This window comes from Pyrus communis, chromosome 3, assembly GCF_041283825.1.
Source record: "Pyrus communis isolate YQ-2024b chromosome 3, ASM4128382v1, whole genome shotgun sequence".
Taxonomy (NCBI): Eukaryota; Viridiplantae; Streptophyta; class Magnoliopsida; order Rosales; family Rosaceae; genus Pyrus; species Pyrus communis.
In genome coordinates, this window is record NC_142567.1 from 24,976,486 (window position 1) to 24,994,557 (window position 18,072).

General features: G+C 37.9%; 1 protein-coding gene across 2 annotated transcripts; it reads left to right on the forward strand.

The window, feature by feature from the left end:
* Window positions 1-1,005: 1,005 nt before the first annotated feature.
* Window positions 1,006-3,197, forward strand: LOC148698200 (uncharacterized). 2 transcript variants are annotated; one of them, XM_088691464.1, is made up of 3 exons: window positions 1,006-1,584; window positions 1,844-2,203; window positions 2,678-3,197. In XM_088691464.1, exons 1-3 carry the CDS (start codon window positions 1,112-1,114, stop codon window positions 3,090-3,092), a joined length of 1,248 nt encoding a protein of 415 aa, XP_088547590.1. In that variant the 5' UTR covers window positions 1,006-1,111; the 3' UTR covers window positions 3,093-3,197. The 2 variants fall into 2 exon arrangements, with proteins under 2 accessions (XP_088547590.1, XP_088547591.1); XM_088691465.1 differs by having other exon boundaries at window positions 1,007-1,584; window positions 1,862-2,203.
* Window positions 3,198-18,072: the final 14,875 nt, after the last annotated feature.

Below are 18,072 nucleotides of genomic sequence, written 5' to 3' on the forward strand. Positions count from 1 at the left end.
AAAACCATAAAGAAAACATCTGGCAGAATTAGAAAAGGATTGACGAGCATTCATTCAAGTTAATGATGGTCCCAGCTCAACTACATGAGCCCATCACAACAGGAGACTCAATAGGAAACTCTAAATCTTGCCGAGCAAGCAAAAATGCTCCTGTGTTTAATATATAACTAACACACCTTATGCCAGTCTCTCACTTCAGCTGCGAGTTCTCATTTTCTACTTTCTCCTAGGTAAATCACCAGACTCACAATCTTTCTATATCAGATATCTAGTTCGATAATAATTTCATTAATCAAGGCTTTTTTTTTTCTCTATGTGAAAATTAAGACGAAATTATTATCAAATGAATTAATTTTTCAAATTTTAACAATTTTCCGGTTTAAAGTTTGGGAAAGCAAATAGAGGTCAGACTTTCAAGGCGTACATGATATATTGGGAATATTTTTATTCAATTTTTCAGACTAGGGTTTTTTTTTTTTTTTTTTTTTTTTTTTTTTTTTTTTTTTTTTTTTTGAGAAAATTGTACGAATGATTACTCAACTTTAATCCAATTGAAGTAATGGTTATTCAACCAAAAATACATGACTATTAGTCTCTTAACTCTTTAAGTCATTTTCGTTAACTTCGTTAGAATTTCTGTCAAAATGAGTTACGTGTCACACATTGAATCAAGAGACAAATGTAGAAATATAAAATGAGAAAAATTTTAGCAATGGTCCATCAATTTTAACCCAATTGGAGAAATGATTTCTCAACTTTAACACAATTAGAGCAATGGTCCCTCAACTTTAATCATATTATATTAATAGTCATTCCAATATAACTTATTTTGACGTAGTTGATGATCAAGGATCATAGCGGGACGTTTTGATGAGTTAAGGGATCAATGATCATGAATTTCTAATTGATGAGTCATTAGTCCAATTAGATTAAAGTTCAAGAACCATTGCTACAAATTTCTCTTCTTCTTTCTTTTTAGTTGTATTACTTTAACCACATCTATTTTCAGACGAACATGATATATTTGTAGACTAGATTTTTCAGACGTACTGTCTCTAGCAGATTATTTGTGAAATTAATCTCACTAATCTATGTGAGAACCACATCTCCAATGGCATCAAGCTCTTTGGGTTTGATTTCATCTCCTCCAAATCCTCAGTCAAAATATGACGTCTTTCTGGGTTTTGTAGGAGAAGACATCAGCAAGTCTTTTATAGATGCTCTATATACAGAGTTTAAGAAGCAGAACCTACAAGCTTTCGGCAATGGTGCTCAAAGTTATATGCGCAAGACTGCGATGCAATATTCTAGGACTGCAATTACTATTCTGGGAGAGTATTATGCATCGATGGCATGGTGTTTGGATGAGCATGTACAAATTCTTGGATCCCATGGAATAAGAAAAACGGTGCTACCAATTTTCTATGATGTGGATCCCTCTGATGTACAAAATCAAACAGGGAGTTTTGCTGAAGCCTTTGCTATACACGAAGAAACATACAAGGATGACCAGGACAAGGTTCGAAGGTGGAGAGCTGCTTTAACCCATGTAGCAAGCCTCTCTGGGTGGGATTCAAGGGGCCGGTATGCATATATATTTTACTCACTCTTTCAGCTGATAAATGATATATGTTTGCACGACCACATTGATATTGCTTTTAGATGAGTAACAATTCAAAATTTATGTAGTAGCTAGATTAAATCACAATCATCTAATGGCAATCAATGCCGTGGTGACCGATCAAAGTTATTGTATGAGAAGTTACAAAAAAGAGAGTGAGAAAGAGAGGATGGAAAGTGTGTTATGCTATTTGGACTTCATTTTACTGACCACCATTAATAGTCTTTTTCTTTGTTGTAGGCACGAATCAGAGCTCATTAAAGAAATTGTTGATGACATAATGAGGAAGTTGCGCCCTATGTGTCCTACGATCCCCTCTTCTTCGATACTGGCTAAAACCTCAACACCTTATTCTTCTTCTTTTTCATCTCAAAGATGGAAGTATGATGTAGAGTGCGTTTGTGCTGCATACAAGTCTGAGATTATAACGAAGAATACAATTGAATCTAAATTTCCTGCTCAACCAGTACAGATAGTAGATGATGAGACCTTGGCATTTTTCATAGAACAGAGTCTAAGTTTGGATAAGAGCTCGAAGATGAATATTACTAAACCCCGAGTATCTTCTTCTAGAACTAGAAGGTAAACTTTTTCGCTCTTTTGTCAAATTTCAAGGTGATTAATGATGATCATGATCGATGATGAAAATAAAGTCCCTTGTTTTCCATTAAATATAGTCCAACATTAGGTCGGAATTTGTCATTAGAATTTAGTGATTCATGCTCGTCGAGTTCCATTAAGTGATTCTAGAACTCTATGTTTTTCCGTTGGACAATGCTAGGAGAAAGTCCGGGTTGGTGAACTACGAATGACTTGGACACATAGGCAGTCTAAAGTAGAGGTTAGATGCATCCATGAAATAAAAGAAAAAAGTTTACTATGTTATTGAGCCGTTGGGTTATTTTTGGAGATGACTCGAAAGCCAAGCATGATCAATTATCATGTATCTTTCATTGTCATGTGTCGATCCTGGATATATTTCGGGATCGAGGCGTGAGATTAAGTTATCACAAGGGACACTTTCTTTGCTAACTAATGTTTTCCATGTATTTTCAGGAAAATGAATAACCTTAGACTTTTGGTTAACTATGATGGGAAGTGGTCCAATTCTATATACAGTGGTGGCAAAACGAAAGGAATTATGGTTTCAGACAGCATTACATATGAACAACTTGTACGGAGATTGTGTTGCATTCTTGGGGTAGATCCCAGTGAATATAAGATCATAATAAGGACAGCATATGCATCAAATTTACCAACCCAACGGGTGGAGCTAATCAATGATGATGATCTGACATTTTTCATTGACAAGAGTCTGTCATTGGACGATGGCTCGAAAATTCCTTTGTGCATCACTCGCCAACGACGGTTTTATCGTTGGCATCAATTTTTCACTTCGTTTGTTGGTTTGTTTTTTATTGTGTTGTTTGCCTTTGCCTTTTGGGTATACTCCCAAGGCTCCGAGCCCTAGATTGCAAGCTATGAAAAAATTAGTTCATTGCAATTTTACTGGTCTTTGATGTTGTACAGAGTAACATATTAAGACGGATTTAATTATCATTTTTGTTTTCGTGCACCCACCCTGCTTTTATCTTAATTTTCTATTCAAAATGTAGCCGTACATAGCCTTCTATATTCAAATTAGTTTTCAATTCCCGCAAATTATTTTATCGCACTTAGAGTAACTTTATTTTTCTTGTACTTAGCGTAAATTTAAATTTTGCGCATTTTGCTTTCTTGCAATTTATTTTATCCGCGCAATAGGAGTACTGTAACGTATTACTTATCAATTTGACCATTTGATAAGTTCATTTGGGTTGATGAGATTCGCCACCTCCTACATTCCATGTTGCCATATCATTCACCAAACTCGCATCCAGCCATTCAGTCACTCATCGTGTCCGCACGGACAACACCCATCTCAACGTCCATTTAACGCATGTTCAAAAGCCCTAGCACCGTGTTTCCAAGATTGAGTACCATTAATACTGAGGTTGATGAAGTTATGGGTGAGCTGAGATCATGACAGAAGCTGTGAATGAGGAAGAACAAATCAATACTCAAGTTAGTCAAAGTTCAGCCACTGAGGATCTAGTAACTGATATTAATGCTCCTGGCGATTCACTTGATCAGCCAAATCCGAGAAAGTCTAATAGAGTAAGAAAGCCAGCTATTTCTGCAGGCTATGTGTATCTTCAAGAAACAAAATTTGATTTTGGGGACATTGATGATCCTGTGACGTATCAGCAAGCCATGCAGAGTCCTCAAAAGGTTTGTAGCAAATGGCAATGTAGGAAGAACTTGATTCAATGTCTAAGAACTCTGTTTGGACTTTGGTTGTGAAATCCTGTTCCTGGATTTCACCGTTATAATCTACATATTTGTATTATTGAGATTTTATATTATTTTTCAAGAAATTATATTAATTTATTTGGATTTAGATTTTAATTAAATTAGTTACGAAGTTTGAAGTTTGGAAATTAATTGTCTAAAATTCATTGACCTTTCGAGGTCACAAGTAACGTATACGAATAGATCTTGAAACTACGAGTGCATAGGCGAAAACCGTTTGCGAGTCCGAATTATACGGTATAGATACGGACATTTGAAGTTGTATTACTAAACTCTAGATTTTAAATTTATTTTAAACTCCCACCTTGTGCGAAAAAAGGCCAATCAGATTTATGTGAGTTAAGGGAACCAATCAAAGGGAGGAATGAGGAGGGAAAGGAGAGAAGGGAGGAAACACCCAAGCAACCTTGACGCGATTTCAAACCCCGACCCGGTTCCTTGACCTGATTGTATCTCTTCCGTCCGATGTTCGATTGAGGTTATTTTGGTGTCTATGGAAAGCCCTTGGCGAACCCAACATATTTGTGGTATTATATTTCTCAATTTCTAACCCAATTTTACAAACCGAAGCCACAAAGTCCACAATTTCCGACGGTTTTCTCTTTTTTTTGTTGTATCCGACAATGATTACCGTCGACCACCACCACCAAAAGACTTCCCTCAACCTCAGGAACAAATCCCATGCATTGGTTGGGGTGTTGGAGTTGGTTTTGGCATCGAATCAATAACACCCATTTATAGGGTCTGATTGTTCATGGGCGATTTAAGGTGTTTCCTGGCCAAACTGGTCTTAGTCATACATATGAAACTTGCTCTACTCATTGAGATATGCATTTCTATGAAATTAGAGAATTCTTAGAGTTAGTCGAAAAATCGACGGTTGCGGCGGCGCCTGGCCAGTGGGCCGCCGATGCTATCTTAAGCTAAATTGATGTCCTTATATCAGATTTGATATCCGTATGGCATGGTTTGATTGTTTAAACCTAGTTTCATTATGATACATCACTTGATCATTGTATGATTCGACGTTCCGACTGTTGGATCGTCACCAAACTCTAGTGCATTATAAAATGTAATATTTGAGGATATTAGGAACTAACGAATCGTGAATCCAATGTACGGATCTTCCCAAATTGGATTTCTATGTTTGTAAAATAAATTGTTGACCACCACCTAATTATAGTAATTGACGGAGATCCGACTGTCGGATCACGATGAGATTTTAGTACATTGTTCTATGAGCATAATATGGACTTGAGGAAGTTTCGGATCCCAAATCTATATGCAGATCTTCCAGATTAATTTGCTAGGGTGGGACCCCACCGTTAACTGAGAGTTGACTTTTGGTCAACATATCTGGAACCATCTAAATTACTAAAATTAGTATTACTAAAGACTCAGCGAGGCTTTGTGGACTTGTCTCAGTGAGTGACTTTAATATACGTGATATGGTTATTACCCTATTTTTTTTTCATATTAGTATCCTTTGTGGATATGACATGGTTTTATACATGTGTCTTCTATTAAAGTGTGATTTTTATATTGGCCATCGATCTATTTTTATCAAATGCGATTTGATTCATGGATTGGAAATATTTGTGAAAAAGTGATTTGAAGTGCATATTGAAATGCTTGTTAAACTGAGGGCTAGTAGGGGACCGTTACCCTAGTGTCATGGGGTTAGGTGACATTGAGTCTGCACCATGTACTGGTACATGGATGGTCCTGCTTGGTTAATCCGCGTTAGGGGACCATACTATTTATGGATTGCACTTAGTTAATCCGCGTTGGTGATCCTTATGACCATTTCTACTTAGGGGTGATCATGCTTGGTTGATCCGTGTTGGGTTATCACTGCCTAACAGTTATGTAGGTGTGACTCTGCTTGGTTAATCCACGTTGGGGGGTCACTACCTACATGATTATCTTGACCCTACTTGGTTAATTCGCATTTGGGGGGGTCACTAATGGTCCTACTTGGTTAATCCGCATTGGGGGACCATACTGTATATGGATCACGCTTGGTTAATCCATGTTGGGCGATCTTTATGGCCATGTATGCTTAGGAGTGATCATGCTTGGTTAATCCGTGGGTGATCACTTCCTAATAGTAGTAGGAGTGACTCTGCTAGGTTAATCCTCATTGGGGGGTCACTGCCTACTTGGTTACTTTCTCAGGGGTGGCTCTGCTTGGTTAATCCGCTTTGGGGGGCCACTTCCTATTTGGTTACTTATGTAGGCTTCGGCCAAACTGCGTCCTTCTAGCCCTAATTTTTAATGTACATATGAACGATGGATTTTGAGAATCTTGTGGTTTGAATTAGAAAAGTGGTTGGATGTCTAGGTGACTCCTTCGGAGTTTTCAGCGACTTGATTATGATTTCATAAAGCATGTCTCTATACTTGATGTTTATAGATTGTGATCAATTGTCTGTTTTTATTGAATATCACATACTTGAATTATTGTCACTTACCCAAGCTTCGCAGCTTATCCAAGTTGTAATTTGTCCAGTGCACCATTTCCATGATGTAGGCACTGATTTTACATGTGACAGGTCTAGGTAGATTACGAGAAACCGAATGATATTTTGGTTCCGTTGAGTGGTCCGGAACCCAATGTGGTTGGATTCCGTTGAGTGGTCCGAAATCATTACTCTTGCACATTTCTAAAAGGTTAGTCTAGAACCTAAATTCAAGTGAATGGGAATTATCCACATTAGACCTTGTGAATATAAATTAGATTTGCCATGTTGTTACCCATAATCCAAGTAGGGAATTATATAGAGTTCTTTAATTAAATTCGTGAAATGATATGTTATCGTATTGATTGATTAACATAGTTAAATGCTAAGATCATGCATCCTTGATTCATAAATGGATTAATTGACGGGATTGTGGAATGATGTTGGATATGATTGTTATTATTATGATTATTTTAGTTGATCAATGTGGCTTGCGAATAATATTGTGCTTCGTTGGTTATTGGATATGTTACATGCTGTGGATGGAGGTATCATGTTGAAAACATAGTGATTTATATGAAGGATGGAATGGAAACTTTGAATGTCATGTGGGTTTGTTATGTAGCCCTAAACCTAGTAATTTGATGTTGTTAAGTTCTAATAATTGATTGAGGAATGCTATGCTTTTCGATTTAAACGTACTGTGATAAACGTCGAAGTGTAATGAATGGTGAACTACGAATGGATTGATCCCTATTGAGGGTACGTAGGCAGTCTAACGAGGAGGTTAGATGCAGCCATAAAGTATACAAAAAAATCACTACTTAATTTGAGGCTTGAGCATGCCTGGTACATATTCCGGAGGCAGAGTATGTTAGATATACGAATACTTGGTGACGTCACGTGTCGATCTTGGACGTAAGTCGGGATCGGCGCGTGACATTGGTACAATCACCACCTAATATCAAGTCAATCGGATGCAAGTGGGTGTTCAAAACCAAAAGAGATGTTGAGGGAAGGATGGAAAGATATAAAGCAAGACTTCTTGCAAAGGGTTTCACACAAATGGTAGGGGTTGATTACAATGACACCTTTTTACCTATGTCTTCCAAGGACTCAATGAGAGTTTTCATGGCCTTAACAGTACACTTTGATTTAGAACTGCATCAAATGGATGTCAATACTGCATTCTTGAATAGAGAACTATATGAGGAAATATTCATGACTTAACCTCCTGGATTTGTTGAAAGGGGAAAAGAAGATATGGTTTGCAAGTTACAAAAGTCAATCTATGGGCTTACACAGGCTTCAAGGAAATGGTTCTTGAAATTTGATCAAGTGGTTACTTCACATAGTTTTATAGAAAACAAGATGGATGATTGCATTTATCTCAAGACCAGAGGATCATAATTTATTTTTCTTGTTCTTTATGTTGATAATATCTTACTTGCAAGCTCAGACAAACAACTATTGAATGAAACCAAACACATGTTGAGCACAAACTTTGAAATCAAGGATCTTGTAAAAGCCTATTATGTTCTGGGAATTGAGATTGTCCGAGATAAACAGAGAAAACTTCTTGGGTTGTCTCAGAAAGGCTACATTGAGAGAGTACTTAACATGTTTAACATGGAAAGCTATAATAAAGATGATGTTCCAGTGAACAAGGGTGATAAGTTCTCTCAAGACCAATGTCCAAAGAATGCGTATGAAATGAAGTTGATGAAGAGGAAACCTTATGCTACATTAGTTGGCAGTCTTATGTATGCTAACATTTGCACTAGGCCAGACTTGGCATTCATTGTTGGTCTTTTAGGAAGTTTTCAAAACCTCTATCTCATCCCCACGAATGTGAATCCAATTTTCGTTTTGTGAAATTTGGTGTTTAGAGATTATTCCAAGAACTCTGATGAGGGCCATGACTTTTCAAGCCATTTTCCTACCAAATCACGGTTAGTTAGCCATCTAGAAGGGTACCATTCTATTCGCCTCGTTATGAAGTATGATTTTAGTTCTTGAAGCACCCAATTTTGTTGAGAAATGAGAAAGTTATAACCGTTCGAATTTTCCCCAATTTCCGGCGAGATCCGTGGCTTTCGGGCCATTTTCCAACTAAACCACAACAAGTTAGTCGTCGAGGAGGGTACCAATCTGTTTGTCTCATTCCAAATTGAGTTAAGTAGGGTTGTTGACCCTACCATTGACTTTTGACCAACGGTTCACTTTTGGTCAACACCTCCCTAATATGCCTAGATTGTCCTAGAGGACATGTACAACTTAAAATTTCGTTCTTTATCACTAAAATTCTGAAACACAACTTATGAATTGTTCAGGTGACAATTGTTCGTGAACACATTGATCTTCGTGCTAAGGAGTTGTAGTGCGGACTCCATGTGAAACACATATCAAGGATTTTTGGAGCCTGCATGGCAGGTTATGACCTGACTACATGAATGTGAGTGGACCCCTTCTCAAATTGCATGATTTTATAAAATTCTCGGCTTGCATTCTTGACAAGCTTAATTTCATAATTTTAGATGTCATGAATTATTTGCGGTTTATTAAACGTTTTGAATTATTGAATTCACGTTGATGGAATATTATGAAGTATTGAATCTAAATTTATTGAAATATCTATGAATAATGTTTGTGAACAAGATTTATGATTTTATCGTTATGTTTATTGAAATGTTTATAAATATGAATTATGATGATGCTTTGAGCTAGAAAGCTTCTATGGTTTATGATATGATGTTTCAAGCTTTTGAGCTTCGATGATATGATGTTTGAGCTATTGAGCTCCTATGTTACGATATGAAAGATGGTTATGTTTTTTGTGCTTACTTAGTGGGTAATCATACAACATATACACATAACACGAGTATGTACTTATCTATGGCCGTGTGACTTACTTTACGCATATTGAGGTACTTTATGATGTTTCCTTCACTAGCGCAACCCAGTGTCATACAGCTTCAAATTCGAGTGATAGCGCCTACCACATTTCTTCACTGGCGCAACCTCGTGTCGTACAGCTTCACCTTTGGGTGATGGATTTGGTGTGATATATTATGCGTATTGAAATAATTTATGACTTACTCCTAGCTTCACTGGCGAAACCAGTGTCAGACAGCTTCACTAGCCATAACTAATGTCAGTGTGATATGTATAATATTTTCTTCACGGGTGCAACCTAGTGTCGTACAACTTGACCTTCATGTGATGGGGCCTACTATATTTCTTCACTGGTGTAACCCACTGTCGTACAACTTCACCTTTGGGTGATGGATTTGCCTTTGGGCAACTCTGATACCCTTATTTAAGTACATTGTTACATGATTTAAGAACGTTGTATGGATTTGCCTTGGGTGACTACGATGCATATGGATTTGCCTTGGGTGACTACGATGCCACTACTTAAGTACATAGTTATATTATTTATGAACATTTTCATAGCATGCTAAAGTTTTAAGAAAAAAAACCTACTAGGTAGTATTATATGAGTTTTCTAAAACAGTGGGTTAGTATGTTTAAAGAAAAGTGGTTTTATTTATCATTGTTATAAACTAGGGTCCACTCACCCTTTGTTTTGCACCCCCTTCAAGATTAAAAAAACGAGGCGTATGTTCCTTGCGTCGAGCCATTCCCGTATTGGTAGCTATGAGTCCTCCCTTCTATGTAGGACCTTCTTTCTTGTAAATGCACTGTTCATTATAGTGCTTCTGCTAATCATGATTATTTATATGCTCTGAACATAGTTCATACATTTTTCATGTTTGAATTATCAAGGTTCAGTACCTTACCAATGTCCCGTTTAAGTCATGCATTTTTAATTATGTTTACTTTATTTCGCAGCAAATTTGCATGCATGTTTTACATGTTCATAGCATAAGCATGTTAGAATAGCTTTCGTCACCCTTGGGTGTCAGCCAGCATGCGCCCATCCTTGGGTTTGGATGAAACCGGGATCGGGGCGTGTCAATTTGTCTTATCTAACACTGTATATTGACCAAATTTTACCTGATTAGGACCACTTTACACATCTAATTCTGTAATCAAAATGTGCAATCTTGAAGCAGCAAGAGTATCAATAGAAGCTCTTTTGTAAGGAAGGTTAGAAGCCATACTGAATTGGGACTCGAGCCAAATCCCTAACTGTGTATTTCTGTTAACCGGAAAATTGTATCTCCCTCACCTTCTGAAGTTACTTAGCTGGTGCAGATAGACATCTCTTCTGTCCTCAAAAGTATTGAACTCATTAATGAACATGGTGGTTAATCTATCAGCTCTAATAGCCATATTACAAATAAAAGGCAGAAGTTTTTGAACCCAAATACGTTCAAAAAAATTAAAAAGTAAATTTTCATTCACCACATCCATGCTATAACTTGTTTCTTGAATCTTTTGATAACAGAGTGACGCCTTGAGTCTCTATACAATTTAATGCTTTTGATAACATGAGCCTTGTTTAGTTAAGTAGTAGCACATGATTTTTCATTTCGTATTGATCTCTGTGTATCAGCCTCTAATTTACTCTATCAATGCCTTTTGTTATACCTCAACTTTAGTGTCTGTGATCTATTGCAATCATTCCATTTCTTGTAGGCTGCCCGGCATGCTTGAGGAACTACATAAACTAAAAGAGCCAGTGAATTCGCCTTCTCAGCTAATTTGCTCCTATCCATAGGCAAAACCATTGATCCCAACACAGAAGCAAAGAGTTGTAATTATATACTAAAAATATGCGCGTACCTTTCTGCATAGCAAGGAAGATAGCGATAAGGCACTCTAATTCTGCTATTTAGCATCTTTATGGCACTGTGAATTCTGTAAGATGAGCAGCCACTGCACACAACCCAGGTTTGTATTAGTTCATATCACAAATATAAACCTTTCGTATAACTGGAAGACCCCCATGCTCACTCAAATCATGTATGACATCTTCAATTGCCAAGACCATACCAAAAACGCAAAAATGCAATGGCAAAAGCGATAAAAACTATCCGTCCCTGAAAGTATAGACGGTATGCTAGCAGCATAAAATCCCAAAAACGGAAAACGCATAAATAAAAAATTCGAACTTTGAGAGAGAGGGGTTTGTTTGGCTTTTTTGTCCAATTATTTACATCAACCATATCTAAATGAACAAATAAAAAACCATGATCAATACTAGCTCCCTTATTTCAAATATGAAGAAGGTCGATGAGGAGGGGCAGTTATAAGTATCATCCTCTTTGTATCTCTTATCCTTGCATTGTCGACCAAAACAACATCAAACCAAGTGCAATTCAATCCAATGTAGTACTCACAAAATTTGAGTTCCAAACAAAGTCACAGGTCAGCAACCACCTAATCATTCATAACACCATTCGCAAATACAAAAAAACATAAACAATCAAGTCAGCAACATGATACATCATCCATTTCATATGAACACAGATTGCAATTTGTATATGCCATGATTATTTACAAACAATTGCAAACCAAGAAACAATTAAATCATCATCATGAATCGCACTGTATTTGAACACCATCAATTAGAAAAGACAAAGCTACAGGGCAATAAACATACATAGAGGAACTGCTTCATATCCTTCCCACAAGCAATCTCCCGCAGGATAACAAAAGCGCGATTGATCTCTGATGTAATTGCAGACGTAATCTGCAGAACCGGGTAACAAATTGGTGTTAGTAAATAATTCCAAAAACATAAAATTAAGATCAACCAAGAGCCAGATTATGCTATTAAATCAGTGAAAATTGGTATGCATTGGAATATCTACAAATCTAACCTAAGAATGCAAAATAAAATCCTAACTCTCTCATAATTTCTTTCCTTTTTTCATTGGTTAGATTCCTGTTCGTCTCAAAATCGGTTGTAAACACGAATTTCTTGCAACGAATGAGACAAGAACACGTGTACAAAGAATATGTTGTACAAATGAATTTTGTAGGGTCACAATCTCTTTACAACTTGATCCTCTTATTTGATCTCCGAAATGTGTAGATTTTTGGTGTTGTTGATCCAAGGGTCGTGATGACATGATCTTGGATGAACGAGGGCCTCAAGGATTTGGCTTGTGGCGAAGGAAGAACCAGCACATGAAGTTGTGCTTGTTGATTCTTCCGATGTAGGGGTTGTTGATCCAAGGGTCACGATGACTTGATCTTGGACGAACGAGGGCTGCAAGGTTTTGGCCCTTGAAAATGGAGGAACCGGCACGTGTAAGGGTGTTTGGTGGTTCTTGTGATGTAGGGGTTGTTGATCCAAGGGTCACGATGACTTGATCTTGGATGAATGATTGCCTCAAGGATTTGGCTTGCGACGAAGGAATAACCGGCATGTGTAGGGGTACATGTTGATTCGCTAAAGGTTGTTGATCCAAGGGTCATGATGACTGGATCTTGGAGAAGCCAAAAATGCTTTGCTTCTTTCTTGTTGCTTTGCTTTGCATGTATGATTTCGGGATCCCCTTTGAATGTATGATTTTGGGATCCCCTTTGAATGTATGATTTTGGGATGTTTGATACAATTTTAAACTTGAAGTGGACCAACTTATGGCCTAATTTTCCCACTTAATACAATTTTAAACTTGAAGTGGCAAATTTATGGCCTAATTTTCTCACTTAATACAATTTTAAACTTGAAGCTTGGAGTAGACTAACTTATGGAATAAATTTCCCACTTAATGCAATTTTAAACTTGAAGTGTGCTTGCTTTGTCATTGCTAAAATGAGAAAAACTTGTTTTGATCCATAATGGATTGAAGTGTGCTTACCTTGTCATTGCGCAAAATGAGGAAAAAAAACTTGCTTTGATCCATAATGGATTGAAGTGTGCTTGCCTTGTCATTGCCCAAAATGAGAAAAAAACTTGTTTAATCCTCCAAGAGTATTTCTTCTGATACCTTTCATACACCTCTTTTTCAATATGAGGTGATTCGTTTGATTTTATTGAGTCACACACCATGTGTACAATTTGTACGACACGTGGCGTATGCTATGTATGCCCTGGCACGTCGAAACTTTAATGCGTTGGTGAACATTTATTTCATCGAAATTTTGATATCTACAAATGCCCCTACTTCAAGGCACATCGTATACATGTGCTTTTCACGTATAGAAGATATGTTTTGAAGTCCCTCAATGTAGACATCGATTCAGGGGCCGTCGAGGCTTGATCTTGAGCTGGGCTTGAAATTTCTTGAAGGTCCGTCGTGGCTTGATCTTGAATTGGGTTGGAAATTTCTTCAAGGGCCATCGTTGCTTGATCTTGAATTAGGCTGGAGGTTTCTTCAAGGGTCATCGACGCTTGATCTTGAATTGGGCTAAAAGTTTCTTCAAGGGCCGTTGAGGCTTACTCTTGAATGAAACGGATCATGAGCAGTTTCACGTGGTCGATGACCTTTGGCTTTGGTAGTGGATAAATCGGCAAGTGTTTTTTTATGGTTGTTGACTTTCCACAGGCTTGAACTTGAACTGGGCTAGAGGGTTTTTCTGGTTTCCTCCAAAGGTTTGAATTGACGTTCCACATGCTCGATCTTGAACTGGGCTAGAGGGTGTTTTGGTTTCCTCCAAAGGTCTGAATTTAGTTCATTTAGCTGGAGCTAAATTTGATTCAAAGGTAGTGGACACTTGATCTTGAATCGGACTTGTGATTTCTTCAAGGGCAATTGAGGCTTGATCTTGAATGCAATGGAACCATGAGTGGTTTCACGTAGGGGGTGATTGTTTGGATGTTTGAGAGAGTTCTGGATGTCTGGAGTTTCGACATTCGTCCTTTTGCTCCTCCAGGTAGAAGTGGTATTTTCTGCTGCTTTATCTATCCCTCATTTTGAATCCTTTAGGCTGATGCATTCCCTGGCAGTGGTAGCGATTTGACGACGTTGCACGACGAGGCTTTGCTTTTCGTTGATGATGCCAATGAAAAGCTGTTGAAGCTTTTCGAGCTCTTCGATTAGAGCAACGATGTCAAGCTTAGATTTGACTTAGACTTATCCGTCTGGATTGTGCGGTTCTGTAGGGAAGGGCATCGTGCTATAGTGATCTGTTCCAGCCCATCATTGTGCTCGGGCTTAGATGAAGAGCTTGCAGCTTTTTTTGCCAATTGTTTCAAAGATGACCAAGCTGCCATCGCTGCATTCTTCTCTACTATATTTTTTTTTTTTTAATTTTTTTAATTTTTTTTGTTCTTGTTCTTGGCAGGTTCCCCTGTAAATGTGATTCTAGCCAATTCAACTACCCCAGTGAAAACAGATAGGTAGCTAAGGCTAGACCTGAAGGTTTTGTATTGTGGCAATGGAGACATGTTGCTTGTTGCCGTTGTTCAAAGCCATCCTTGTATTGTCAGTGAGCTTTGGGACCATAGCACGATGGGTTCATCATTGATTATTCTGCTTTAATCTTTTGCATAACAGAAGTGGTGTGCAACCTTTGCCTTTGAATGGTCTTCAGAACATCATTTTTCAGTGACTCATCCATGCTTGGTAGCTTCAGTGTAAAGAGCCTACATCATATTAACTGTTTTGAGGTATTTGCTGAGGAAATTCGAGACTTAATACTTGAAGATGAGTACTTGAGAGCAATGCTAGGTAAGCAACCAGGCAAAGGTTCCAGGCAATCATTTTCAGATCGGAACTTTGATTTCAGGTTCTGACTGATTACTTTCTTTCTCCTTGTCTTGCAGGTAAGAGCAAGGGCAAAAGAGAAGACACGGAAAAAACATGATATGAGATACTTTTGCTTTTGGCCCTGATGATATGAGATGCTTTTGCTCTGGTGTGACTTGGTTGAAGAGATATTCTTAGAGAGAAGGAAAACTGAGTATTACGAGATGCTTGGTTGGAGATGCATTCTCGGAGAGGAAAAAGAGTTAGGCATTCTTGCAGGTTTGCCTTGCCATGGAGGACAGAGGTCGACATATATAGGGATTTCCCAACAGCAAGTAGTGGTGTTGTTCCTTTACTCTTGTCAGCAACAGTGGTGTAATTGGAACAGTAAAATTCATGCGTTTTCAACTTTGTCAGAGATTGGTGCTATTCCTTTACCCTTGTCAGCAACAGTGGTGGAATTGGAATAGTAAAATTCACGTGTTTTCATATTTGTCGAAGATTTTTAACAAAGTTGCCTGTGATATCCAAAAAGCAAAGATTACGTCTAAAAGGTGCCGTCAAGCTTTATTCCAAAAAATTTAGATTTTAAAATTCGGTGAGCGATGCCTCTTTGATTTCTGAACAAGTAGCCCTGTTGTCTCTTCGATTTTTGAACAAGTGGCCCCGTTGTCTCTTCGATTTCTGAACAAGTGGCCTTATTGCCTTTTCTGTTTTTTGGAGGCATCAATTGTATTCAAAAGCACGCTCAGAAAGTTGGTGCTTGTAGAAACTTCCCCCCCTTTTTTTTTACATTTCTAAGATTTCAATTTATCTGACCTCATTTTCCTTCATCATCTTTGAAAATGGCTAGCTTATCTGACCGTCGTTTTGATTTGAATGTTATGGAAGATGCAAACATGTCTTCTCAAGACAACATATGGCACCCATCCTTCTTATCCCTTAATGGTCTTCTTATAGTCAGGGATTCTGTGATGAAGAACGGCATAACTACTACAATGGTAGCTAGGAATCTTCTTACCCCCAAGGGTAACAGGATGCTTTCCAAAGAGTCTGATAAGTTGGTTGTTCAATACTCTTTGGCTTTCAGTGTTCAATGTGCGGGCTTTGTATCGAATATGGGCCAACGCATTCTTGCTCAAACTCGCGAAGTTGAATCATTGATGGTTGAGGTGGTAAGTCTCAGATAAGAGATCAGAGAGCTCAAGCACGAAAATAGAGAATTGCACATGCTTGCAAATAATTACTCAACAAGCATGAAAAGAAAGCTTGATTAGTTGCAAGAATCTGAAAGTCGGATTCAAAGTGATCATCAGAGGTTTGTGGCTTTATTTCAAAGGCACATTTTACCTTCGCCATTTGGAGTTTTACCAAGTGTTGAAGCTCCAAATAATCAACCTCTGGTGCCTCTTCTTCCTGGAGTTTCACCAAGTACTGAGGCGTCAGGTGATGTGAAGGCTCCTTCCTGTTTTTTTTTTTTTTTTTTTTTGGTGTCATACGCAGTTTATGCTCTTGCAGACTAGGAGCAATTTGGTGTTGATTGTAGTTTCAACTCATGTAGCAAGGAGCGTTTGGTTGTTGCCTTTTAGGCACGTGCTAACAAGGAGCATTTGGTGTCACTTTTTAAGCTCGTGCGGACGAGGAGCATTTGGTGTCGCCTTTTAGGCTCATGCAGGCGAAGAGCTTTGCTTGTTTGGTTTAGGGTTATTAACACTTCAAGAATCTACCATTGATGGGGTCAATTTTGAAGCCATCTTTCGCCATGATTAAGTAGGCGCCATTATTGTAGATCTCTTGTATTACGTAAGGTCTATCCCACTTTGATATGAACTTGCTTTTTGTCTTGTGAGTTGTGATGATAGGCCTTCATAATGCCAAGACAAGATCTTCAGTTTGGAAAGACCTTGGGCAGACCTTATTGTTGAATGCCTTGGATAGCCGTGCTTAGTAGCATTCCAAGTGTTGTTGAGCTTCGAGCCTCATTTTGTCTAGTGCTTCCAACTCTTGAAGTCTTAGCTTTGCATTTTCCTCTTCAGTCAAGCCTTCTTGTATGACCATACTTAGTGAGGGATTTGACTTTCGAGTGGTAGAATAGTTTCCATGCCATATATGAGACAATAAGGTGTAGTTTGGGTAGGAGTTCTATGTGTTGTCCCATATGCCTAAAGTGCTTCGCTTATTCTTTCGTGCCAGTCTCTCTTGGTTAGCCAATTACCTTCCTCAGGAGGTTGCACAGCATTTTGTTGAATGCTTTCGCGAAACCATTGTTGGAGCATGATACATGGAAGACTTGTGCTGCTTAAACTTGTATTTGTCGTAAAGCTTGTCAATGAGTCAGTTGGAGAACTGTTTTCCGTTGTCAGTGATGATGTAGCGAGGCACACCCTATTGGTTGATTGATGCGAGAATTATACGCACACAAATTAAACCCTCTTTTTATCAATTGTAGTAAGTATGTAAGTAGGGATCGTTCTGGACCGGGGATTAGGAGGGATTGTTAATCACTTGGATTTGATTCAAAAACGTAAAATAAAGTTTAAAACACTAACTAGACTCAAAGAATGCAAAACTAAACAATAAAAATACTAAAACAAACCAAAAGACTCAAACTGAAACTAGAACTTAATTTGGACGAATTTAAAAGTGTTTATAACTCCAAATACTTAAGAACACAAAATAAAACAAAATCGAATGAATAAGACTTAGCAAAATATGGGGGGATTGTGGTTGGACGAGATTAAATTAAATGGACAGATTATAATTTAAAACAGATAGTAAAGATGAATGTGATGAAAATATGGATGATGGAATAGCTAAAGGGTTCTTCTCCACATATGTTACACTTGCATACAAGATTGATTTTCAGTTGGTCTTTCGATAAATTATGAAACTCAACACCCCGGGTTAATTAGGTCCGCTTAAATTAACCATCAAGTTCTCCTTAAGTTAATGAATTGGATGGGTTTGCGCAACGCAATTCACAACATTCTCCAAAAGTCCTTTACGTGAAAAGCACAATAAAGATACA

Coding starts and splice junctions, on each gene's coding strand:
- LOC148698200 (XM_088691464.1), top strand. CDS start 1,112: ATGGCATCAAGCTCTTTGGGTTTGATTTCATCTCCTCCAAATCCTCAG. Junction 1,585..1,843: donor GGGTGGGATTCAAGGGGCCG/GTATGCATATAT, acceptor CACCATTAATAG/TCTTTTTCTTTGTTGTAGGC. Junction 2,204..2,677: donor TCTTCTTCTAGAACTAGAAG/GTAAACTTTTTC, acceptor ATGTATTTTCAG/GAAAATGAATAACCTTAGAC.